Genomic DNA, 27544 nt, shown 5'->3' with positions numbered 1-27544 from the left:
ATGGCAGGGCCGTGGGGCGCGCCGGGCGGGACCCCGAAGGGCAATGGCAGCGCGCTGCTCAATGCCTCTCAGCGGGCGCCGAGCGGCGGGGAGGGCGCGGGGCTGCGACCCTCGTGGGTGGCCTACACGCTCGCCTTCATCCTCATCTTCACCATCGTGGTGGACGTCCTGGGCAACCTGCTGGTCATCCTGTCTGTGTATCGGAACAAGAAGCTGAGGAACGCAGGTAGGGGCTCCCGGGGCCGGGCAGCCCCCCATGTTCACCCTTTCCGGCCACTTTGCAGAACACAGCCCCCTCCTCAGCTGTCAATTAGCTTTTTCTTTAAAAAAAAAAAAAAAAAAAAAGTGACTTCCTTCTTAAAAAAAAAAAAAACAAAAAAAACAAAAAAACGGGGACTTTGAGTTCTTTTTCCAGAGAAGCCCGTCAGTTTATTTTTCCTTTAACCTGACTGTGTTTTTTCTTTTTTTCCTTTCTCTCCCTCTTCCTCACGCCCCACAATGAAACAAGGAGTCTTAAGTCCCTAAGGGTTAGAACACTTTGCCAGAGTCACGTCCTCTTTATTTTAGGGGAAAACCACCTCACTATACTGTGATCAATTTCTGAGGTTTATTGGATTAAGACACATCAGACACAGGTTGCAGAAAGTTCCTCAAGAAGTCCTTCCAAATCAGATCAATGAACTTATCAATTGCTTGGTCTTACATATAATTCCCCCCCCAACTTTATTAAAATAGGAGAAAATAAAAGAGCCTGTGAAATGAGCAGCTTTACTTTAGTTTTGCTGCCAGGAGTAGTTTTCAGTTTTTAGCGTGCAATTTAAAAAGACTCCCAAGGCTCCTAAACATGATTATTATTCCTCCAAGTTAAACAAGTTTCCATTTTGAAAACAGAAATGTTACAGTAAAGAGTATACATATAATATACTACTCAAGCTAATTTTGTGTTTGAGTTAAACTTGCTTTATCCTCCAAGCAATGACTTGAAATTGGTTTCTCTTGGGTGGGAGACCAGGGATGATTTTCCATAGGACACTGGATGTTCAGATCTTTAAGAGATGATTAGGTGCCTAGTTCTTTATTTAGAAGCTGATATTTTGGAGGTTGCAGCACATGGGAAGTTGGAATCTTGCAGGAACTTTCGTTTAAAAAAAATATTCACATGCCTGAAATAATTCTACTTCTGTCTTATGAAAAAGAATTATAAAAAGTGCACCATCCACAAGACTTTGTCTTTTATAGTCTGTTCATGTGCTAAGCAATTTTTCAAGAGGGCAGTCTATAAAATGCCTTTCTGTAGCTAATGGGGAGATTTGGAGCGAGCTTTAGTTTGGGAAGATTTTGAACTTTCATATTTGTATAATTGGGACTTTTTATTCAGATGTACCACTGTTCCAATTCAAACCATTTGAGGGTTTCTAGAATGGATAGTAATTTGAAACAGGAGAGAAATAGCTGATTCCAATGAGTTTTGGGATGCTTGTCAAAAGTTCTTATGATTGTTCAATCCTTCCCTTTCAGTTACATTATTGTGTTGGCATTAAGGATAGAAGATGCAAGAAGAGAAGAAATGAGATAAGGAAATAAGAATGCTAAGGCATCCCAAGCTTTGAATGCTCTCTTGGAGATCTGGTATAATGGTAGGGTTCCTTATGCCCCCTCCCTCAAGAGAGCACACTGACATTCGACTTCCCGGAGAAGAAATTCAAAATGTTTCACAGCTGTATCGCAGGGACACTGGTCAATCAGAGCAGACACAGGCTCCGAAGGCCCACCAGGTTCTTAGGTGCTGGCAGAATGTCTGCTCCCTTCTGTCCACACTTAGATACTAGAATTGATGCTACCATAGTTGCTCCTTCTGAGTAAATTTCATAGCATAGTAATGGGAAGATTCCTGCATTGGAACACTAGGATTAATATCCTTGCTCTCTACTCTGTGATCTGAGAAATCAGTTATCCAAGCCTCTATTTTACACTCATGTCAAATACAGAAAACATCTATTTTCTTAGCCTCACATATATGGGAAAAGATACTTTGCATATGGAAAATGATGCATACTTTGAAAAGGGCAAAGTAGGTGATGTTATGTGCTCTTTTTTTCTAGGTATATGTACCAAAGATATGTTAAAAAGAACTTTAAATTTTTTAAAGATTTTATTAATTTGTCAGAAAGAGGTGTCCCAAAAACAATTTTAATTTTTAAAAAAGATTTGTTTATTTTAGAGAGACAGCCAGGGAGTGTGTGGGGGGAGGGGCCGAAGGAGAGGGGAAGAGAGAATCTCAAGCAGATTCCCTATTGAGCATGGAGCCTGAAGTGGGGCTGGACACGGGCCTCAATTCCAGGACTCTGAGATCATGACCTGAGCTGAAATCAAGAGTCAGATGCTTAACTGACCGGGCCACCCAGAAACTCCCAAACAACCTTTTTTTGTTACTGAAATCTGTTAAAAACAATTGAACTATAGACCTATGATTTGTGTACTTTTCTCTATGTACACCATGCTTAACTAGAACTTAAACTAAAAAAGTAAAGCAAGAGTACAATAGTATCTTGCCTATTCAAAATTCAATTATCTGGCCATTGAACCTATCTAGAATACAGCCAATAAATGACAATAAGCAAAAATAACAGGCTTTCTCCCATAGCTGGTTTGTTTTTAGAGACTGAGTGAGTGAGGCCAGTGTCCAGATAAGTCATCAATGAGGAGGATGACTGAGACAGTTCAAGGAACACCACATGTGGCAAACAGCATGGGCTGAAACAGACTCATCAAAAGCAGGTCTGAAAAACTTAACAAGCGCAACCTTTGGGAGGCAAGTTGTAAAGCAAATACCTCTGCCCACCATTAACTGCTCTTGAAACTCATAGTCCAATAATGTATTTCTTAATTGTGATCCTGAGCACTCAAGGAGCGGTCCGGTCACATACGGTGTGTTCTGTTTAAGAAGACAGGGCCGTAAGATTTTAGAAAGATGCCTATCTAAAGTAGTTATTATTTTAAAATCTGGTACACAGTGGGGTAGACTCTTAATATAGTAAAAAAAAAATAAAAAGTTCCCCAGATTGACTGTAAGACCAGAGTGCCAGCGCTGTGTTACATGCTCGAGTGCAGCTCTTGTTGGATGCAAGGGTGCCTGCACTTGTTTCCTTTCAGGCCTATGCTGAGTGTTCTCTCTCTCCATCCTGCATTTCTACTCAGAGAGGCTGCAAAGAGTATGGAGAGAACATGGACTTAGGGCCTCAGAGATCTGAGTTTCAACCTGGGATGCCCCAGGGCCATTTCTAAGATGCTTCCGGTCTCAGGCCTGCATGCCTACTGAAAAAAGACTGCTTCTAAATTGAGGCATAACACACACAGCCAAGTGCGCAAAACAAAGACCCTGCTTATAATGAATTTTTCCTTATGTGTGCACATGTGACCATACTTCTGAGAAATGAAACAACTTGAACTAGAAGCACTGGAAACTACCAGTGTCCATTTTTCTCTTTTACTATCTGCAAGCAGATGGTTGTCTGTACTGAACTTGGCTCTTTCTTTCTCTGTAGCCACTGCTCAGACACTGAAGCCTGAGGCTCACTGCCTTCTCCAGGACCCATGGCCACTCTCACCATCAGTTCACCAGTACTCCAGGCTAGGTCCCAGTGAATGTCTTCATAGCTACCTTGATTGAGCCCTTGGCCATTCTGTTCACTGTATCCTGGCTTTCATTTTCTCTTTGCTCTTTTCTTCTCTTCCTTTTCCTTCTTTCTTCTTTCCCATTGTTTCTTACTCCCTGTTCTTCAATACCTTTTAATCACCATCATTAGATTTGATCTCTTAGTAGAGGTCACATGTGTATCTGTTTCCTAATTGTGTCTGTTGCGCATCAGCAAAAAAAGAGAGTGCTAAGCTTACAAATATTATATTCTAGAAGTTCACTTATAAATGTCTTAGAAGAAGATATGATACAATATTTGGCTTCAGTGCTGGCCCACAACAATATGGCTGAAATAATACTCAGAATTGCTGGGTCAGCTGACATTCATGAGCTCCTGAAATCAAGCTGCCTTGATCTAGGTTCTGACCCCTTTGGAATCCTGTGAGAATGGGGAAGTGTGGTGTGGAAGGAACAGGTGGAAGCTTCCTTTCCTAACTTAGAAATGTCAGGACAGAACTTAGGGGCAAGACACGATTATAGAGGTGGGCTTAGCATCAGAGATGGAGGGAAAGAAGTATAAATATATGCATTTGCTCACAGTCGAGTGCTCTTGTGTTGGGGACAAACATATTAGATCCTACACGGAAGTGTGGGAGGAGCTTGGAGAGAGAATGGATCCAGAACTGCACTCCAGGTCTTTACTGAATGGATTTTACAATTGCAGATAAATCATCATCTCCCTGGACTGTTTCCACATCAGTAAAATGATGGGGTTGGACAAAACCTGGAGTCCCTTTTGATGCTGGTATCCTTTTGTCTACATGATTATTACACTATGAAATTAGAGATTAGAACGCAATGAAACGGACTGGCAATAAGAACTGTGGGTATAATGACACAGACACTTACAGTGATGACAGACGTCACAGACCTAGGAAACAGTGTCCTCATGAAAGTGTGCCTCACTGTCCTAAACTATCTGGATCACTTGTCTCATATATGCTAGAGAAAAAGACCTCTGCAGGACATCTGGTTTCCCTGTTTTATGTCCCAGGAAATGTACACAAGTTTCAGAAATTTCCCATATAGTTCTCCCTTCTTGGAAGAGAATGAAGTAACCAACTACACAGAAACAATAGGTTGGTCCTCTGGGACTTAGGCAGGTTCTTGTGAGTTTGGGTGGGATGAGCCAGGGACACTGATGATGAGCTGACGTGCTGTGTGTGTGAGTGAAGAGTCCTCCTCGGGGAGCATTCCTGTAGTCAGATGGGCTCTTCTAGGCCTGCAGTGACCCCTTCAAAATGTAACCACTCTGGAGCAACAGCCTCAACTGGCAGCCAGCCGGCCATTCGGTTTGTGATAACACACATCTCAAGAACGGGGGTTCACACTAGCGAGCACGTCACTCTCACTCAGGTGTTTAAAAGGGGATGGAAGATAAGCCCTTCACCACATTATGAAATAAAGAATCAGACAATGTCTCCTGCAAAATCAATTCACGATGTCTCCACTGAGGTCCTAAAGGTGGCCAGTTACGTGATTTACTGGTGATCTAAAAACCAGTGTTCTGTGAGATCGTTAAAGCCAAAAACATAAAACGTAATAAAATATCTGTATATGAACCAATTGCCCAAATCCCAAAAGAAAAAGAAAATGCATTTTGGACAACACTACTGAGGCAGTTTATCCTTTCGGAAATCTTTCTTTATAAAGATTCATTTTGCATCCAATAGTCTCTTCTTACTGTAAGTGATGCTTTCCTGCGATTCACTTAATATCCATGGACATCAGATACAATGTAAACAAAACTGTAACAAAGGTCTAACTTCCAGGACATGGGCAATTAAAACAGACAGTATTCCTCAATAATCTGCTCTGCTGTCTTAATTGAAAATCTTAACCTTTCGTGATAAAAATTTAAGTCTTTTTTTTTTTTAATTGTTCTGGTCCATAACTAATTTTGCAAAAGCCACTGGTCATCTTTTGGTGAATATTTCCACTTAAAATTATGAGTATCTTACAGCACCCTTATCAAGCTAACCCCAATTATGAAAGGAATTTATTTTTTCAATCCTACAATTTTATTTTAAAAATTTATTGATTTGTGTTTGAAACATTTTTCAAGCTTGAGAAAACTAAAATAGGAAATTAGTGAAATTGTAGTTTGTGGTTCACTTTTCACAGACAGCTATTTTGATCTGATTTCTGTAGATAAAGTAGAAAAACAACTTCTTGTTTGGAATGTCTAATACTTTGTATTTATGCACATAGAGAGATTCTCAGTTTTAAAAGCACTTTCCCACATTTTGTTTTATTTGTCCTTATAAAATCTCCTCAGGTAGATAACAAAACTAAAACCCCAAATTCACAAATAAATGATCAGTATTTCTTATTCTAGGAACCCACCCAGTATGACCGTGGAAGGAACACAGGTATTAAAAATCAGACCCAGGCTGAGTCTTTTACACCTGCAGTACCTTTATTTGTACTATGTGTGGGGTCTATTACTCAATCTCTCTAAGCCTTAGTTTCTCCATCTATCCAGTGGGTACTTCTCTCACAGGGTTGCTAGGAGGGTAGATTTAGATTCTGCCCATCCATCCCCCATCCATCTACCAATCACTTTGAAGTTGCAAAATACTATAGAAATAATGGTATTATTATGTTATTATTAGTATATATTCTATAATTAGTTTTTGTTATTTTTATTTTTTTTAATGTATTTTTTAAGTAAGTGGACAATATGAACAATAAGAAGTGAAATCAGTCAGAAACTAAAGATTTAGGATCTAAATCTCTTTTGCAGCATTATGGAAATTACACAAATTCTCCGATGTCACTATTTTCCCTTTCATAATAAACATTTTCTCTCCACAGCAAGTAGTACCGAGATTTTGACTGTTTCAATATCCAACGCTTGAGAGGCTGATTATTTCCATATCCAAAGCTGTTCTCTAATTTAAAATACATCAGCTCTGGAAGCTACAATAAACTTTCTCAGACAAGTATGTTACCATTCAAAAAGTTATGACCTGTTCGTGCAGACTTGGAAAATGATTTCAAGCTAACAAAGTCAATGTTTAATATAATCCTCAATTTGATAGAGTTCTTATCAATACTGTTGACATTTTCCTCCTATAGGTCTTCATGAGATTTGAAATGATTGATTCAAGGCAATTTTTTATTTTTAAAGACATTTTATTGATTTTTTCCCCCTTGCATTCTTAGCCACTGTTTAAAGTTTCATGACTTTTTTTCTGATCTGTGTAGTATATTATTATCGAACTCTAAATTATATCCAAATTTGCCAAAGCAATCCTCAGAATTGCTTGGAAACCTTACAACAGTGGATTAAGACTCCTAAATACATCACTGATTTGGGGGGTCTGCGTGACTAAATCTGCATCTGATCTTTGGCTCCTCTAGCTCTTCATCTCATAAGAAAGTAGCAGTTTTTAGCATTAAATTAATCACAGATAAGATGGAGCTTTTCACAATCATTTTTCTCTTGGCAATTCTGAAAGTTAACCAAAGTTAAAAGTCCTAAATTAAACCTCCTGCATTTAGTTCTTACTAACATCTGATGGCTCTGTTTTTAAAAGTATCTGATTTGAAAAATATCTGAAAATATCTGAATTGAAGACAATTCCATTTACAACTGCACCAAAAAGAATAAATATGTGGGAATAAACTTAACCAAGGAGATGAAAGATCTGTACTTCAAAAACTGAAAAATACTGATTAAATAGGGGCGCCTGGGTGGCTCAGTCGTTAAGTGTCTGCCTTCGGCTCAGGTCCTGATCCCAGAGTCCTGGGATCAAGCCCCACATTGGGCTCCTCCTCTGGGAGCCTGCTTCTTCCTCTCCCACTCCCCGTGTTCCCCCTCTCGCTGGCTGTTTCTCTCTCTGTCAAATAAATAAATAAAATCTTAAAAAAAATACTGATTAAATAAATTGAAGATGATACAAATGGAAAGATATGCCATGTTCATGGACTAGAAGAATTCATATTATTAAGATGTCCATACTACCCAGGCGAATGTACAGATTCAATGCAATCCTTATCAAAACACCATAGTATTTTTCACAGGACCAGAATAAATAATCCAAAAATTTGTATGGACCACAAAAGGCCCCGAGAAGCCAAAGATATCTTGAGAAAGAAGAACAAAGCTAGAGGTATCACAATCTCAGACCTCAAGATATAATATATAGCTGTAATAATCAAAACAGTATGGTACTGACACAAAAACAGACACATTTATAAATGGAACAGAATAGAGAGCCCAGAAATAAGCCTACACTTATATGATCAATTAATTTATGACAGGAGGCAAGAATATACAGTGGAGAAAAGACAGTCTCTTCAATAAATGGTGCTGGAAAAACTGGAGAGCTACATGCAAAAGAATAAAACTGGACCATCTTCTTACACCATACATAAAAAATAAACTCAAAATGGACTCAAGACCTAAATATGAGACCCGAAACCATAAAAGTCTTAGATGAGAACACAGGCAGTCATTTCTGTGACATTGGCCACTGTAACATTTTTCAAGGAATGTCTTCTCAGGCAAAGGAAACAAAAACAAAAATAAACTATTGGGACTATATCAAAATAAAAAGTTTTCGCACAGAGAAGGAAACCATCAACAAAACTAAAAGTCAACCTACCAAATGGGAGAAGTTATTTGCAGATGATACATCTGAAAAGGAGTTAATAACCAAAATATATAAAGAACTTACACACCTCAACATCAAAAAACCAATCTGAATAAAAAACGGACAGAAGATCTGAATACACATTTTTCCACAAAGACATACAGATGGCCAACAGACACATGAGAAGATTCTCAACATCACTAACCACCAGGAAAATGCAAATCTAAACCACGAGATATCACCTCACACCTGTTATGATGGCTATTATCAAAAAGAAGAAATAACAAGTGTTGGCAAGGATGTGGAGAAAAGGGAATCCTTGTGCACTGCTGGTGGGAATGTAAATTGGTGCAGACACTGTGGAAAACAGTATGGAGGTTCCTCAAAAAATTAAAAATAGAGCTATCATATAATCCAGCAATTCCACTTCTTGGTATTTATCCAAAGGAAACAAAAACACCAACCCAAAAAATATATGTCCCATATTAATTGCAGCATTATTTACAATAGCTGAGATGTGGAAACAACCTAAGCGTCCCTCAACAAATGCACGGATAAAGAATATGTAGTATATCTGGATACATACACACACACACACACACACACACACAATGCAATATTAATCATAAAAAAGAATGAGATCTTTGCCAATTGTGATAACATGAGTGGACCTAGGGGATATTATGCTAAGTGAAATAAGTTAGAGACAAATACCATATGATTTCACTTAAATGTGGAATCTAAAAAAAAAAAAACCCAAAATCAAAACAAAACAGAATATGACCCATAAATACAGGGAACTGGTAGCTGGCAGAGAGGAGAGGGATTTGGGGGGGGGGGGGCAAAATGGGTAAGGTGCATGGGAGGTACAGGAGTCCAGTTATGGAATGAATAAACCATGGGAATGAAAGGTACAGCATAGTGTAGTCAAAGGTCCTGTAATAGTGTATGGGGAGAGACGGGAGCTACACTTGCAATGAGCACAGCGTCACATATACAGTTGTTGAATCACTATATCGTACGCCAGAAACTAATGTAACATTGTGTGTCAACTATATTTCCATTGGAAAAAAAATACGTTTTGAAAAATATACGTTTTGGAAGTCATTTTAAATCTCTATAAAGTCTTTGGACCTTGTTCTGCTCATTCTTCATTAGTATCCTTAAAAAATGATAATGGGAATATTTGAGGTGAATACTGAGGTCTCTAATTAGAGTTTTAAGTTGCCTGGCTGATGGAAATGCCCTATTTTCTAAAAATGAAATACACGCACTCAGGATTTTCTCGGCTAGCAGAGGCAATTAACGGCTTTTGTTTTTTTGTTTTTTTTAAGATTTATTTATTTTGAGAGATAGGCTGGCAGGGGGAGGGGCAGAGGGAGAGGGAGAATCTCAAGCTCGATCCCAGGACTCTGAGATCATGACCTGAACTGAAATCAAGAATCAGACACTCAACTGACTAAGCCACTGAGGTGCCCCAATTAATTGCTTTTAAAGAAGTTGTTCATGCTCAGAACTCTGCATGGTAGCACGAATCCCATCCACTCTCCTAAAAAGTCTAAAGATGCTTCCTTAATCAGCATCCTAAGTTTTTCATCTTTCAAATAGGTTGGCTAACCAAGCTGACCTGACACATGACTGCTCTATGTGACATCTCAAGAAATTTCAGTGAAATTCAATGATGCTACAATTGGGGAATAAAATTCTGGATTTTCTGGTTGAGGTGCTCTAAGATTTAGTCTTCTACAGAGCTATCCACTTTTGGCAATCCCATTGAAGGCATTAGTCTTAGAAGAAAGAAAAAGAAAAAGAAAAACAAATAAATCTTGGTGCTGAATATTTTTCAGGCTACTTAGGTTGAATTTGAGTTGTGGAGCTTCTGGCTTAAAAGGATGTTTACCTGCTCTGATCTTGGAGTGCTTCTGGAGCTTACTGGATTGAATATTCATTTAAACAAATATTTATTGCATGGCTACAGTGTAAGATGGAATATAAATTGTCAGCAAATACTTGTTGGCTTGCCAAAATACAAGACAATGTACTAAGCTTGTGTAAAACATGGATCCTACTATCAAAGAGATTAGTTTCAATCAAGGCCCGTAAAATTCTTTTATTTTAAAATAAAATAAAAATAAGACATGGCATACAAAGGTATAAGACTACAAACATGTTTATATAGCAGAAAAATGTTTCAGGAGAAATTTGGAACTTGGTTGGTAGATGGCAGCTGAAGCCTGAAGTACTCACAGATGTTTTAAAAGATACTGCCTGACAGACGGTAACTGCGCTCCTCACGGTGAGCATTTTGTGATACACGTGAATGCTGAATCCCTATGTGGTGCCCCTGAAACTAATACTGTCAACTATACTTCAGTTAAAAATGAAAAGAATTTTAAAATAATTTAAAAAGTTATCTGTAGTGTAGCTAAAATTCAAATTAAAAATACCTAAATAAAAGATGTTAGTATTAACATCAGGATGAAAGAATACGTAATAAACAGGGAAATATGAAAGCTACTTCACCAATGGGGCAGAATCAAGGAGAGAACTTCAAAATATTGTCAATAACGGAGACAAAGCATAGCTATTGGCAAATAAGACCCTGGCTCCTTATCTTTTGAAGAAAGTGATACAGCCTGGAAAAATACCAGTTGGAGGTTTGAGAACCAGCCTAACTTAAATTTTAAAATTTTCTCACATAGTTATTAAATGGAAGATGATAAATATTTTAATCAGTAACTAGTATCTCCTCTTTTATAATTTTCTTAACCCATTCCAAAATATAAAACTCTCTTCTTATGTGATCTCGAAAAGGATAGTGTGCTTCTAACCTTCATGTATTCATTCATCCCCCCCCCCCTTTTTTTAATGACTGTTGGATGTCTCCTCTGTGCCAGGTCTAGGATAATTTTGGAGCCTGGAACAGAATTCTGTGGTGAGACAAACGCTAGTTAATTCACTCTAATTTTAAAATTTGGCTTATTCTATTGATCTGGGCCTACTTTGTGCCAGTACCATACTGTTTTGATGAATACAGCTTTGTAATATAACTTGAAGCCTGAAACTGTGATGCCTCTAGCTTTGCTTTGCTTTCTCAAGATTGCTTTTGCTATTTGGGGTCCTTTGTGGTTCCATACAAATGTTGGGATTGTTTGTTCTAGTTCTGTGAAAAATGCTGTTGTTATTTTGATAGGAATTGCATGAAATGTGCAGATTGCTTTGGGTAGTACAGACATTTTAACAATGTTTGTTCTTCCCATCCAGGAGCATGGAATGTCTTTCCATTTCTTTGTGTCGTCTTCAGTGTCTTTCAACAGCATTTTATAGTTTTCAGAGTACAGGTCTTTGACCTCTTTGGTCAGGTTTATTCCTAGGTATCTTACGATTTTGGGTGTAATTATCAATGGGATTATTTTCTTAATTTCTCTTTCTGCTGCTTCAGTATTGGTGTATAGAAATACAACCAGTTTCTGCACATTGATTTTGTATACTGAGGCTTTACTGAATTAGTTTATCAGTTCTAGCAGTTTTTTGGTGGAATCTTTAGGATTTTCTGTATAGAGTATCATGTCATCTTTAGTGAATGTTTTACTCGTTCCTTACCAATTTGGATTCCTTTTCTTTCTTTTTGTTGTCTGATTGCCGTGGTTGGGACTTCCAGTACTATGTTGAATAACAGTGATGAGAGTGGACATCCTTGTCTTGCTCCTGACCTTAGGGGGAAAAGCTCTCACATTTTCCCCATTAAGGATGATGTCAGCTGTGGGTTTTTCATAGATGGACTTTATTATGCTAAGGTATAGTCCCTCTAAGCCTACTTTGTTTTTTTTTAATCATAAATGGATGTACTTTCCCAAGTGTTTTTTTCTGCATCTAACGAAATGCTCATATGGTTCTTATCCTTTTTCCTGTTGATGTGATATATCACATTGTTTGATTTGTAAGTGTTGAACCACCCTGACAACCAGGAAGAAATTCCACTTGATTGTGGTGAATGATTTTTTTAATGTATTACTGGATTCGGTTTGCTAATATTTCATTGAGAATTTTTGCATCTATGTTCACATCATGGATATTGGCCTGTAGTTCTCTTTTTTAGTGGTGTCTTTATCTGGTTTTGGTATCAAGGAAATGCTGGCTGGCCTCACAGAATGAAGCTGGAAGTTTTCCTTCCTCTTCTATTTTTTTGAATAGTTTAGGAATAGGTATGAACTGTTCTTTGAATGTCTGGTAGCATGTGCCCATGAAGCCGTCTGGTCCTGGACTTTTGTTTGTTGGGAGTTTTTTGATTATGAACTCAACTTCTTTGCTGGTTATTGGTCTGTTTAAATTTTCTATTTCCTCCTGTTTCACTTTTGGGAGTTTATATGTTTCTAGGAATTTATTCATTTCTTGCAGGTTGTCCAATTTATTGGCATATAGTTTTTCATAATATCCTCTTATGATTGTATTTTGTAGTGTTGTTTCTCTTCTCTAATTTGTGATTTTATTAGAGTACTTTCTCTTTTTTTCTTGGTAAGTCTGCCTAGAGGTATGTCAATTTTACTGATTTTTCAAAGAACCACCTTTTGGTTTCATTGATCTGTTTAAATATATATATATATATAGTTTCTCTATCTTTGATTTCTGCTCTAATCTTCTGCTGCTTCTGCTGGCTTTAGGTTTTGTTTGTTCTTTTCTAACTCCTTTAGGTGCAGGGTTGGGTTGTTTATTGGAGACTTTTCTTGCTTTTTGTGATGGGCTTGTGTTGCTATAAATTTCCCTCATCAAACCACATATGCTCTTATCCCAGAGGTTTTTGGACCATTGTGTTTTCATTTTCATTTGTTTCCATGTACTTCCTTTTTTCTCCTCTTATTTCCTGGTTACCCATTCATTGTTTAGTAGCATGTTATTTAACCTCTACGTATTTGTGGTCTACCCAGACTTTTCTCTTGTGGTTGACTTCTAGTTTCATAGCGTTGTAGTCAGAGAAGATACATGGTATGACTTTGATCTTCTTGAATTTGGTGAGGCTAGTTTTGTGGCCTAACATATGATCCATTCTGGAGAACGTTCCATGTGCACTTGAAAAGAATGTGTATTCTGCTGTTTTAGGATGAAATGTTCTGAGTATATCTGTTAAATCCATCTGTTCCAGTGTGTTGATGCTCTGTTTAGATGATCTGTCCATTGATGTTAGTGGGGTGTTAAAGTCCATTACTATTATTGTATTATTGATTAGTTCCTGTATGTCTGTCATGAACTGTTTTATGTATTTAGGTGCTTCTATGTTGGATGCATAAATATTTACAATTGTTATATCTTCTTGTTGGACTGTCCTCTTTATTATTATATAGTATCCTTCTTTTCTCTTTTTACAGTCTTTGTTTTAAAGTCTACTTTGTCCAGTATAATTATTGCTACTCTTTCTTTTGATATCCATTTGCATGACAGATATTTCTCTATCCTCTCAATTTCAATCTGCAGGCATCTTTAGGTCTATAATGAGTCTTCTATAGGCAGCATATAGATGGATATTGTTTTGTTGTTGTTGTTGTTTTTATCCATTCTGTCACTCTGTCTTTTGACAGGAGTGTTTAGTCCATTTACATGCAAAGTAATTATTGATAGATATGTATTTATTGCCATCTTATTACTTGTTTTGTGGTTGTTTCTGAAGATTTTCTCCCCTCCTTTCTTGTCTTCTTCTCTTTCATGTTTTGCTGATTTTCTTTAATGATATACTTGGATTTCTTTCTCTTCATTCTTTGCATATTTATTAGTGGTTTCTGATACATGGTTACCATTAGGATTGTATATAACCTGCTCTGCGTATAGCAGTCTGTATTAAGTTGATGGCCATTTAAGTTTGAACTTTCTCTTTTCTCCTCTCCTCCCCACATTCTAGGTATAGGTTATTGTTAAGTTTTTTTGACCGATTTTTTACAGAAATATTCCTTTTTACCGCTATTGTGTTTCCTACCTTCACATTGTTATTTGGGGTCTCTCCTTTCCATTCAAAGAGTTCCCTTTAATACTTCCTGCAGGGCTGGTTCAGTGGTCATGAAGTTTTTGTTTGGGAAACTATCTCTCCTTCTATTCTGAATGATAACTTTGCTGGACAGAGGATTTCTAGCTGCAGATTTTTCCCATTCAGCACTTTGAATAGATCATGCCACTCCCTTCAGACTTGCCAAGTTTCTGTTGAGAAATCTCCTGCTAGCCTTATGGGTTTTCCTCATAAGTAAATAAGTTAATATAAGTTAATGTTTTCTTTTGCCGCTTTTAAGACTTTATCATTATATTTTGCAAATTTAATCAAAATGTCTTGCTGTCTGTCTGCTTTTGTTGATTTTTTAATAAAGATTTTATTTTTAAATAATCTCTACACCAAACATGGGACTCAAACTTACAACCCAGATATCAAGAGTTGCCTTCTCATCTCATTGAGTCAGCCAGGTGCCCCTGCTTTTGTTGATTTTGATGGGAGTTCTCTGTGCCTCCTGGATCTGGATATCTGTTTCCTTCCCCAGAGTAGGGAAATTTATAGCTGCTGTTTCTTCAAATAAATTTTCTGCTCTCATCTCTCTCTCTTCTTCTTCTGGGACTTGTATAACATGAATGTTATTATGTCTGGTGGAGTCACTGGGTTACATAGTTCTATTCTCATTTTGTGTAATTCTTTTCTCTCTTTCCTTCAGCTTGACTAATTTCCATTATTGTGTCTCCTAGGTCACTAATTCGTTCTTCTGCTTCTTCCATCCTGCTATTTATTCCATCAGGCATGTTTCTCATTCCATTTATTGAGCCCTTTATCTCTGTTATGGTATTCCTTATCTCTGTGAGAAGGGTATCATTCATGTCTTCCACTCTTCTCAAGTCCAATGAATACCCTTTTGATCATTGCTTTAACGTCTTTATCAGGCATGTTACTTATACCTGTTTTGCTTATATCTCTGGCCATGGCCTTGTCTTGTTCTTTTATTTGTAGTAAACATTTCCTCATTTTGTCTGCCCCTCTGTGTCTGTTTCTTTGTGTTAAGAAAGCTATGTCATTGCTTTTGAAGGTAGTGACTTTATGAGGAGGAGGTCCTCGAGTCCCCTACAGTGCAGTGTCCCCTGTTCACCAGAACCTGGCCCTTTAGGAGAGTGGCCTATGTGTGTTGCTTACATCCTATTGTGTCTGAATCACTTTTCCTTTCCATGCAGTCATCTGCACTGACTCTTCGCCTGTTGTTGGCTATGCTTGCTTGTTGTATTAGTGGGACTCAGGCAGGCCAGCTCTGAGGGTACATGTCTGCAGGGAACTTGGGAGTGGGGCACCAGCGTTAGCAAAATTTGCAGTGGTCTACTAGTTCTATGCTGGATACCCTGAAGCACAGTGGTGCTGAGTATGTATGCTGAGTGCACAGATGGACATGGAGCATGGTGTGCAGAGGCAGCCACACACCTAGTGTCTGGGCATGGAGTGCAACGGTGGCTGGGAAAGCACTACTAGGCATGCAGCAGCAGCTGGACCCAGTGGCAGCTGTGGCCCTGGTGGTGGGGTAAGGCATGTGCATAGCTTTAACAAAATTTGCCTTGATAACAGACACATGAAAAAATGTTCAAAATCATTAGCCATCAAGGAAATTCAAATCAAAACCACACTGAGATACCACCTTACGCCAGTTAGAATGGCAAAAATAGACAAGGCAAGAAACAACAATTGTTGGAGAGGATGTGGAGAAAGGGGATCCCTCCTACATTGTTGGTGGGAATGCAAGTTGGTACAGCCACTCTGGAAAACAGTGTGGAGGTCCCTTAAAAAGTTAAAAATTGAGCTACCCTATGATCCAGCCATTGCACTACTGGGTGTTTACCCCAAAGATACAGACGTAGTAAAGAGAAGGGCCATATGCACCCCAATGTTCATAGCCATTGCACTACTGGGTGTTTACCCCAAAGATACAGACGTAGTAAAGAGAAGGGCCATATGCACCCCAATGTTCAATAGCTAAATCGTGGAAGGAGCCGAGATGCCCTGCAACAGATGACTGGATTAAGAAGTTGTGGTCCATATATACAATGGAATATTACTCAGCAATCAGAAAGAATGAGTTCTCAACATTTGCTACAACATGGACGGCACTGGAGGAGATAATGCTTAGTGAAATAAGTCAAGCAGAGAAAGACAACTATCATATGATTTCTCTCATCTATGGAACATAAGAACTAGAATGAGCAGTAGGGGAAGAAAGGGATAAAGAAAGGGGGGGTAATCAGAAGGGGGAATGAAACATGAGAGACTATGGACTATGAGAAACAAACTGAGGGCTACAGAGGGGAGGGGGGTGGGGGAATGGGATAGGCTGGTGATGGGTAGTAAGGAGGGCACATATTGCATGGTGCACTGGGTGTTATACACAACTAATGAATCATCGAGCCTTACATCGAAAACCGGGGATGTACTGTATGGTGACTAACATAATATAATAAAAAAACATTATAAAAAAATAATAAATTAAAAAAAAAAACAAAACCCACAAAATTTGCCTTGAGCCCTGTGCTGAAGCTAGACATGTGTGTGCAGCCCTTCCTCCTGTAGGTGGCTCTGCATTTGTGCTGGGGGGCAGGAGAGGAAAATGGCATCTGCCAGCTCCCTTGTTTTCAAAGAAGTCCCCCAACATGCTCCAAAATCGTTATGAACAGATCTGTCTCCTGTTTGCCCCCAGTGTTGTATAAACTGCTGTTGTTATGTTGCCTCTCCATGCAGGCTGCTGTCACTTTAAGGGTGGCCACCTGGCTATCACTTGCCCTCCTGGTTCACCCAGTGCAGAAATCAGCTGACTTTCAAAGCTCCAGGCTCTAAGTCTCACTGGTTTTACAAATTCATGGTATTCAGCCCCTCTGGTTTTAAGGCCAAACCCTATGGAGATTAGTTTTCTACATGCGAGCTCCCTGTTACAAGGACCCATTGCTCTGCCCTCTGCATACGTGCAGCTCCCTCCCTCCTGCAGGTAGCCTCTCTCTGCCTTTCTGACCTTCCAAACCTTTCAGATGCAACTTCTCCATATTTAGTTATGGAATTTGTTCTGCCAGTCTTCTGGTCGCTCTCTGGTTTATTGACTTGGATGTGGATTGTATCTAGTTGTAAACATGGTACGGGTTGAGCTCAGGGTCCTCCTACTCCGCCATCTTCCCAAGCTCCCTATAGACATCAGTAGTTTGTGTTTAGCTTATAGATGAAAGGCCGAATCAATCTGACTGTAATGTGGATATTTACATATTACAAACATCCCCCTAAACCGCTCTTCTGAGAAAAGAGTAACCCGATCTAGAATATGAGAAGAATTTCTGGCAGGATTTCACACTTTTAAAAATTGATTGAAAACTGGACTAGAGCAAGTTTCAGCAACGCGGTGTGGGTAGAACCCAGGTGTTATAGGAAGGTGACTTTAAAATAGGTAGGAAGGAAACAGAGGGACAACTTTGTTTGATTGTTTGAAGGGAGAGGAAAGGTCTGATAGCGAGAAGAACAGGAGGATAGAAGGCAGCTTATTTGCCAAGGGAGAGCTCTACAAGATGACAAGGATTAGGGGAGGAGTCCTTGCCCAGAGAGATGTTGCCACAGCAGGGGCTATCTGACCATGGGAGGAGCATTCTGTGAAGCACAACATCCAGTTTCCACCACAGCAGAAGAGAAGGAATGAGTATTTATCCAAAACCAAAGGTATTCCATGCACTCTCTCTCAGATCCTCTCCATGGTCATTATTATCTTGATTTATTACATATTAAGAGACTGAGGCTCTGGGAAGCTCTGACTTACCCAAGGTCATTTAGCAAGTATCATGGTCAGGATCTGAATGCAGTTGTGTTTGTTTCTAAACTTAAGGTCCTCATTGCCTGTAACAATCTGCAAAGACAAGTTTCTCAAATATAGTCCTTTGAAATTTAAGAATGTAAGACATTGCCTGTGAGCTTTGATGTACAAAATAAATAGATTCTTCTTCAAGCCAATTTATTTTTTAGTTCTGAGCCTCTGGATTTGCTATGTAAAACACGTGAAAAATGTTTTCAAGAGTAGCCAAAGTTTTTCCTATTTAAACTGGTCTTTATCTGTTTGATATTGGGCACAGTTCAGGTACAGTCAGGGTTTTATTTATTTTTTTTTTTTTCTTTTTAGAGAGTGAGTATGCATGGGTCGGGTGGGGGGAGAGGCAGAGGAAGAGGGAGAGAGAGAATCAATCCCAAGTAGGCTTTATGTTCACTGTGGAGGGCTTGATGCAGGGCTTGATCTCACATCTCTGAGATCATGAGCGGAGTTGAAATCAAGAGTCAGACACTTAACCAACTGAGCCACCCAGGCATCCCAGGATTTTTTAAAATTATGAACAATAATTCAGTGGGTCTCTAATCTTGCTTTCCAAGTTCAAGTCCAGGCTAAAATGAAAGAAGGAATGAATACTGGCCTGTTGGAAAAAACCAACATCCTGGCAAATAAGAGCAAAAAAAAGCAACTAATTTCTACTTTTGTATGAGTGGGGTTTAGAAACTTAAGGGTACATTAGTTCATCCAGCAAACCATGGATGGAGTCACATGTTGGTTTGATTTGGAAGAATGTGTATGCATAGCAAGGATGAAAAGATTAAAAAGCAAGACCAAAAAGCATTTAAGTCTGAAACTTTGACCCAATATGGCTAGTTTGTTTCTATAAGATAGCATAGTAAGTAGTTCCTCTTTTTGTTTTCCAAGAAGTGGGTGACTTCTTTAGAAAACCACCTAACCTCGAGATGCCAATTCTACTTTTGAATTCAGCTTACTAATTCACATCTGGGAACAACAGTGTTACTTTGGTTCCTGTGGAAATGGGGTGGTATGAAATTGCCCCATACCTGACATCTTGGGCCCAAAGAAACAGTGCTGGAATTTAAACACACACACACACACACCTAACCTCATCACAGAGCTGGAAGGCCACCTTAGGTTGCTTACAAACAGAACCTGAGAGGGAGCTGGTAGGTTCAGTACTCCTGCTTTACTAAGGGAGATCTCTCAGGAGAAACCTGTAGTGGATGAGGGAAGCTGCTTAGGGCAGGGGAAGAGTCAAACAAGGATGGGATCTCAGGTAAGGCCTAGACTTGGCTGGATCCAACAAGCTGAGGCCTCTGGGTATAAATCCAACCACAAACTTGTGGCCACCGGAGGTGAAGGGGCTGGCCTTTTGAACTCCATTGTCAATTGGTCATTCATTTTCTACTCAACTGAGGGCAATTCTCTGGAGGAGGCAGCTGCAAGTAAATGGAAGCACCAACACTCATCAAAATTCAGGATAAGGGCACCAGCCTGGCAGAGGGCACTTGGAAAGGGTATTAGAAGCATCTACTCCAAGGCCTAGGACACAGACAGGATGTAGAGAAACAATCCAGAGACCAGCTTGCCATAGAAATGGGCACCCTCAGCCAGAGTTCTGAGGGGAGTCCATACAAGGAAATGAATTCTCCTCAGGTGAAATCATCACACAGATTTGACTGCTGCCAAATTAGGAACAAGATAGATAGAGCCACAGAAACATGTTGATGAAGACAAACTCAAGGCCCCAAATTTGTACAATGTTAGATGGGGAGATAGATTTCTTGCCTGTCCAGGTGACTCAAACCTTCCTTCTTAAAGCTCCGGCACATTGGCATTCCTGCCTGAACTGGGATGCTTCATTTTCCGTTGGCTTTAATCACAGAGCATGGCAGTACTGAGGCACTCCAGGGAAGGGAGCTCCTGCATTGCAGACATACACATCCTTGCTCCTACTGTGTAGTAACCACCCAATTTTCCCTTGATAATCAGGATCAATCATTCCACTTGGGACAGTGACCCCAGTCTTAGTCTATGGATTCCTTGGAATGAGGAGTCCAAAGTAGCCAGGTGGCAGTCTCAACTTCCAGTTTAAGGAAACCACTCTTATGTCTCTTGGTGGAGCATTCCTCTCTTGGAAAACAAGACTTTAGAACAACAGAACCTAAAGTTGTGGGGACAGGAAGCAAATGTTTTGCTAGGGTGTCACTAGGATAATTATGAGAAAAAATGACCATTTACTCCCTTGATTTTCTGACCTATGAATCCAGTCCTTGATTTATAACACATACTCCACCATACGGAACCCTACCCTATGCTCATTCAGCTGTTGCTGAACTAAACCCTCATAAGCCATTCTACCACAATGCCTTGCTTCACTGGCTATAAACTGAGTTCCTCAGTCAAAAGGAAAGTTTTTACCATAAACAAAGACAAAGGCACCTTGTAATTCTATGGATGTCAGATTGGTGAATAATTAAGGGTGGGAGAGGCAAATTCATATCCAGAATATGCTTCTATTCCATTGAGAACAAAGTACTCCCCCTTTGATGATGGAAGTGGTCCAATGGAATCAATCTACCACCATTGTCTGGCTGATATTCTTGGGGAATGGTGTCATATCAGTGTTGGTCCCTGTTGTTGACAGGTTGGGCATTCAGCAGGACAGCAGTGGCTATAACCAGATCATTTTCATGAGTAGGAGTCTATGTGGCTGGGCCCATTAGTAACTCCTATTTCTTCTGCATGATAACTTTGTGAGTTTATTGGTCAGGGACAGTGGTGACCAAGGAAAGATTAATGTCCACAGGTTGTGTCATTAAGATCCTCTTCTGCTAAAAGAACAAAACAAAACAAAAACAAATCCTCTTCTGCCAAGGTTGCTTTTTGGTGAGTGTTTGTAGAGGACACAAGTATCTTCCACACTCAGTGCCCATTCTTAGAATCTTCTCCAGATTCCCGTGTTACCAGTTTTCTAAACCTGTTCCTTCTAACCTTCGACTGTCTAGCTATACCATTAGCCACTGCCCATGAATCAATGTAAACATGCACCTGTGACCATCTCTCCTTCCATGCCAAAAGAACACCCAGTTTGAAGTTCTGTTCAAAGTTCTTTGCACTAGGAGGATTTTCCTTCATCCTTGTCCCTGGATTTGGCCAGTAGTGCTACAACATCCAATTTTGGGCAGCACCAGCCTCTCAGGAAAACCCATCTGTAAAGCATGCCAGAAGTTGTTTGTTTTTTTTTTCCCTATTAACTGACCAAAGGGGAGTCTTCATAAGCCCAGAGGTGCAGGTTGAGTAAAAGGGGGCAATGAGGCAGGAATGTGGGCCATGGGCATCTGTGACATTTGCTCCTGCAATTTACTTGTGCCCTCGGTACATGCTTGAGACAGATTTTGTCTGTACCACTTCTCTGTGATGCTGTGCAGGCCGACCTTATGATCTAGTGGGTCAGACGCCACGCAGTCCGTAAGAGATCTTTCAGATCACACCATCACTTGGTGGTCGGTCCATGGCCAAGTTTTCAGATGCTGGTAAGTCTGAGTAGCAAAGTCAAAAACTGTTTCTCAAAAGGAGAATCCTAGTCTGCAAAGGATAGCCAAGATTTGTTACCAAATCCTAAAGGTCTGTAGTTACAAGTCTGCTAATGGAGCCTTATATCTTTCAGATCTGCCACAAACAATTAAAACACCATTGGATCAGATGAGTCAAACGGCAGAACAGCTTCCGAGTCTTTTCTTGTGCTGGGCCCCACTCAAAACTGCCTGCTTTTTGCGTGACTTGGTAAATGGATTGGTTTAGCATGTCAAAATTAGGGGTGTGTGTGTGTGTGTGCACGCGTGTGTGTATTTAGCGGTAGGAGGGCGATGCACCAATTCTTCTTCACCTTGGAAGGTGAGTACAGGTGATAATTTAAGTAACTTTTTGCCACTGCATGCCATGAACTACCAGTGTCCCCTTTACTAGCAGAAATAAGGTTTATTTTAATGCTTTTAAATCTAGTGTTTTTAGAGAACCAAACCCAGGTAACCCAGAACCAATACAGAGAAACCCTCCTTAGGTTCTTGGTCTACTTCCAGTACCAAATTCTGTATCAGTCAGGGTTCAATCAATTTGAGAAACAAAATCAATAGAGCAATTATAGAAGCTGATTAACAAATTCAGTTGTGGTTTTGCTTCTGTGTCTGGTGCTGGGCCTTGTATCAGCCAGGGGTCTTCAGAGAAACAGAACTCTGAATAGATCTACATTCTAGTAATACAGTAGTTTATGTTCTATTCAGAGAATAGCATGTTCTATATACAGCCGTATAGATAGAACAGAATAGAGAGAGAACAGAATATATTCTATTAGTATGTTAGTATATATTCTGTTCAGGGAGTAGTATATTCTATTTGTATGTTAATATATTAACATTTAATAATATTCTACATATTTACATACACACACACACACACACACACAAAATAGACTATGTTTATTATGAAGAATTGGCTCGCTTTACTATGGAGGCTGAGATGTTCCCCAGCCTACCACGTACAAGCTGGAGACCCAGAAAAGCTGGTGTAGTTCTGGTGGTCTGAGTCCAAAGACCGGAGGACCAGAAGCACCTATGGTGTCAATCACAGTCCACAGACTGAGAAGACTGGTACTCCAGCCCAAGTAGTCAAGCAGAGAGAGTGAGTTCCCCTTTCCTTCAACTTTTTTGTTTTAGTCAAGCCCCTAATGGATTAGATAATGCCCACCCAAACTAAGGAGGTCATTGGCTTTACCAGGCCTATTCAATTGCTAATTTCCTCTGGAAACACACTCACAGACACATCCAGAAGTAATGTTTAACCAGCTCTCTGAGCATCCCATGACCTGGTCATGTTGACACATAATTAAATTAACCATCACAAGCCTCAAGTCCACGGATAAGCCAGCCGAGAAGAAAAGATGGATGTCAAGAGGGAAAGCAAGGAGAACCTTGGAGGAAGGACAGGAACCCAGGAGGATGAACTGAATTCCTGTCAGTCTCTCCCTTTCCCCAAGCTGGGGTGGAGCTCAGAGAAGGAGTGGGAGCTGTGGGCACGCTGCGAGCACCCCCATCACTGCAGGCCAGCAATAGGAGTCAAAGAGCCAGAGCCACCAAGGTGCCTGGTGCTGCACGCTGAGCTTCAGAATGTGGAGAGAGCCTGACTATTGCTTCACTTCCTCCTCTTACATCTCACGCAGCTTGTCTCTGGTGGGGAACATGACCCTGGAGCCCTGCATTCAAACATCCTTTCAGCTTAGTCCATACAATATAAATGCACTCTGCATTTTGTTTAAAGATATAACTCAATGCCAGGTCTTATTGGAGGGGGAGAAAGACGTCTCAGATGGGCACTGCCCTCATGGAGTTAATGGCTTGCGGTGTAGGAAGGCGGTGAGAAGAAGAGAAATACATAGAAAAGCAATGGCACCTTGCTTTGGCCACTCCCAGAGGGAAGTCCCAGGACTAGTTCCGAAGGAAGCAGTTTAGAAAAGGCAACTTTTCAGCTGGCTAGTAACTGATTTTATTCATATCTGTGCCATACTTCACTTACAATTTAAGGTTTTATTCACCAGAATGAATGTTTGCTCAGCATTTTATAGTTTGCCTGTGTCTTTAATCACTGTGAGGCTGTCAGGTGTTTCTTCTTGTTACCAGTAGAGAGACCTCCAACTGCCTTCCCTTTCCCTTATTCTGATTCAAACATGCTTTTTCAGAATTATGCCTGAAGAGGCTCTAAGCCAGGGCCTGCCTGGCCAGAGGGCCCATATCCAACACTCACATATTTCTGGCCACAGGAACTTTCTTAAGGAAATGCACTGAGTGACATTAACAAATAAACAGCACTGTCGCAGTCTTGCATTAATTATATGACTTCATCCAATTTAACTCCGTATTTCTGTTTTCCTCATCTCTAAAAAGTAGGAATTATTCTGCATGATCACTAATATTCCTCTCAATCTCAACATCCTAGGAGTCTATAATTCCTCTATGGTAAGGACTGGAAGTAAATCCAACAGGAAAGGAATTGCTAGCCATGAACAGAAGTTATTTTACGTTTCAGAATGCACTGCTGTGCTGGTTGTAGGGAGTGTTGGTTGTCTGTAAAAATGGACAGACTGCTATCTCTCTGGAGGTACACGCAGGTGAGATGGAAGAGATGATCTTGTAATGTGTATAATCATGATGAAGTTATTTACTCTTACCTCATCGTTCCTCTTCCACCCCCCCCCACACGCACGCCCCTAGCAGTTATGATAAAGCTTCCAGATGAGCTACCTGATAGCCACACCTGCATACAGTCTATGGCTAAACTTTTTTTCTCCAGACACTTGTAAAAGGGGATTAGTTCAAAGAAAACTAAACCAATGATTTAAGTAAAGACTTGAACAAAAAAAGAAGCATATTTGCTATAAACTAAATGGAGCAGGGGATTAAAGCTATGAAAGAAATGTATGACATTGTTTATTATCTTATTTTTAAGCTCTTTAAAAATAAATCTATTTATGTCAGTTTGTTATCATGACGTTCTGGGTAAAAATGGACTGCCTCGATGATAATTTCTAGCTGAATTTCATATATTATACATAGTTTTAAAGTATTACACATTTTGAGTTACAAATTCATTTAAAAAAAGCCCACTTTGGAATTTAAATATTTCACTGGTGATTGAAATTGTTCTGTGGGGACAAATAAATTTGTTTTTATTGATTTAATTTGGCCTCACGTTACCAGTTTTCAAAGAAATTGTTTTTACAACAATTTATCTGAAATTCCTACCTATATGGCAAAACCTTCCCTTTTTTTAGCCACAACTGCTCTTTTACTTCACTTCTTTGCAATTTTTGGAGGAATGTGGAGTAAAATTAATCAAACAGGAACCTCAAATACAAAAGTTGTTTTATTTTAGATATTGGGAGATGACAATTTACTATCTGCCATCAAGCATTTGAGCAAAAGTCTCAACTGGGAACTACTATTCCAGATCTGATTACAATGGGGACACACTCTTAGGGTACTGTGGTATAGAAATAGAGGAAACTTAAGTCTACAAATAAATATAATAAAAGGCAAAATATACGGTCACTCCTCCTGGAATGTGTCCTCCCTGCTTCTTCCTAGCTCACTCCATTCCTTGCTGCCGCTTTTTCTACACATACTCTTATACTTCTTTCTCTCTCTTTTAATTTTGTTTTTCTAAGTTTGAGGATCATAGGATCCCTGTCTGTTCCTTTCTGTTTATCCAGTACCTATAAAATGCACTTAAGGTTTTATTGAATGAAATTTATTACAATTTAATCTAAATTAAATGTGGTATAAAGTGATTTAGAAGCCTGCAAAACAGGAAGGTCTTCCATGTAGTTGGGCAAATAATTAAAAGCCTGGGGCATTTCCATTAATGGTGGATTTGGGAAAGTGGGTAGCATTTTAAAAATTAGAGAAAAGAGCCGTTGAAGGCCAAAGGAATAGTCAGAAACAAAGGCAAATGAACTACAAAAGTAAAGGACATACTTGCAGAGTATCTTACAAAATTCAGCTAGAGTTCCTTGTTTTTATACTTTCAACTGTGTTATTATATTAACATAGAAAATATTTAGGGTTTAATCTTTATACCTTAGGTTCTTTATGAAATCTAGAAGTATTTCTACCTTCTCCTTGGGATGGAGGTGAGAGTTTTGTAGAATACCAACATTAACTGAGCACTTATACGACAGATACTATTCAGCATTTGACACGGACTGCCTCAACCTGTCCTCATCGCAGCCTTATGAAGAGGGTACTGTCATTATGTCCATCTTACAGAAGAGGAAATTGACATTTGGTGAGATAATATAACTTGCCCCAGTTAGGCAGCCAGGAAGGGGTGAAGCCAATATTCTAACCCAGACAGTTGATGAAAAAACCCCTTTTCTCTGAACTATTGTACTGTGGGTCAAAGATTCACTGCTGTCCAAGGACAGCAACCAAATAATTCGAAAAACAAGAGTTTTGAACATGGAATATGCCTTGTTTTAGGAATGTGGGAATTTGCGAACAGTGTGGCATTGATTTGACAAGGGCAACAGTGGGCTTGCTTCCTGATGAAAATGGCCTCCATTTCAGTTATAATATGGCAGTCGCTGTGATACCAGGTTAACGGAGTTGCACAAACAGCTCTTAAAAAAAACAAAAACAAAAACCAAACAAATAAAAAACTCTGAAAGAAAACCAGTGCAATCCATAGAAAACTGGCAATAACCTGTACTTCCTAAACCTCTCTCTTTTAGGAAATCTATTTGTGGTGAGCCTTGCAGTCGCGGACCTGGTGGTGGCTGTTTACCCATACCCCTTGGTGCTGACATCTATCGTTCACAACGGATGGAATCTGGGCTATCTGCACTGCCAAATCAGCGCTTTCCTGATGGGCCTCAGTGTCATTGGCTCCATATTCAATATCACTGGAATCGCCATTAACCGCTACTGCTACATCTGCCACAGTCTCAAGTACGACAAGCTATACAGTAACAAGAATTCCCTCTGCTACGTGCTCCTGATATGGACGCTGACACTCGCGGCAGTCATGCCCAACTTGCGTACCGGAACCCTGCAGTATGACCCAAGGATCTACTCCTGCACCTTTGCACAGACTATCAGCTCAGCATACACCACAGCCGTAGTGGTTTTCCATTTCATCGTTCCTATCACCATAGTCATCTTCTGTTACCTAAGAATATGGATCCTGGTTCTTCAGGTCAGACGGAGGGTGAAACCTGACAATAAACCCAAAATGAAACCACAGGACTTCAGGAATTTTGTCACCATGTTTGTGGTTTTTGTCCTTTTTGCCATTTGCTGGGCTCCTCTCAACTTCATTGGTCTCGCTGTGGCTTCAGACCCTGCCAGCATGGGGCCCAGGATCCCAGAGTGGCTATTTGTGGCCAGTTACTATATGGCATATTTCAACAGCTGCCTCAATGCAATTATATATGGACTACTGAACCAAAATTTCAGAAAGGAATACAGAAGGATTATAGTCTCACTGTGTACAGCCAGAATGTTCTTTGCGGATAGTTCGAATGATGCAGCACATAGGGTTAAGTGCAAACCCTCTCCATTAATGCCCAACAATAACCTAATAAAAGTGGACTCTGTTTAAAATACAAAGCACTACTGGCAAGATACACACACTGCTCAAGGTCTTACTCATTTTCATGTTTGCTTCCTTTTTGACAGATGCCTAGAAACACAGCACAGTTGAGAAAACTTGCACTTCTAAGAGGTTGCCTCTAGTTTATGAGCTCATATGCTGTCAGCCTTTTGAATAAGTCTCTAATTCTGCTTATGAAGAGAAATTCAGAACATAGAGTTACATGTTAATTCGAGAATGTGGTTCAGGGACAGGGGTGGAGGCAGTACGTTTAAATAAAAATGCTC

The 27544-nt window shown here is 39.7% G+C and overlaps 1 protein-coding gene across 1 annotated transcript; it reads left to right on the top strand.

Moving 5' to 3' along the window:
- MTNR1A (melatonin receptor 1A) lies at positions 1 to 27266 on the top strand. Its single transcript, XM_026508649.2, has 2 exons — positions 1 to 226; positions 26398 to 27266. Exons 1-2 carry the CDS (start codon positions 1 to 3, stop codon positions 27264 to 27266), a joined length of 1095 nt encoding a protein of 364 aa, XP_026364434.1.
- Positions 27267 to 27544: the final 278 nt, after the last annotated feature.

The sequence above is a fragment of the Ursus arctos genome, unplaced genomic scaffold, assembly GCF_023065955.2.
Source record: "Ursus arctos isolate Adak ecotype North America unplaced genomic scaffold, UrsArc2.0 scaffold_27, whole genome shotgun sequence".
Taxonomy (NCBI): domain Eukaryota; kingdom Metazoa; phylum Chordata; class Mammalia; order Carnivora; family Ursidae; genus Ursus; species Ursus arctos.
The sequence above is the reverse complement of the archived record's forward strand: the minus strand, read 5'-3'. Positions and strand labels throughout refer to the sequence as shown.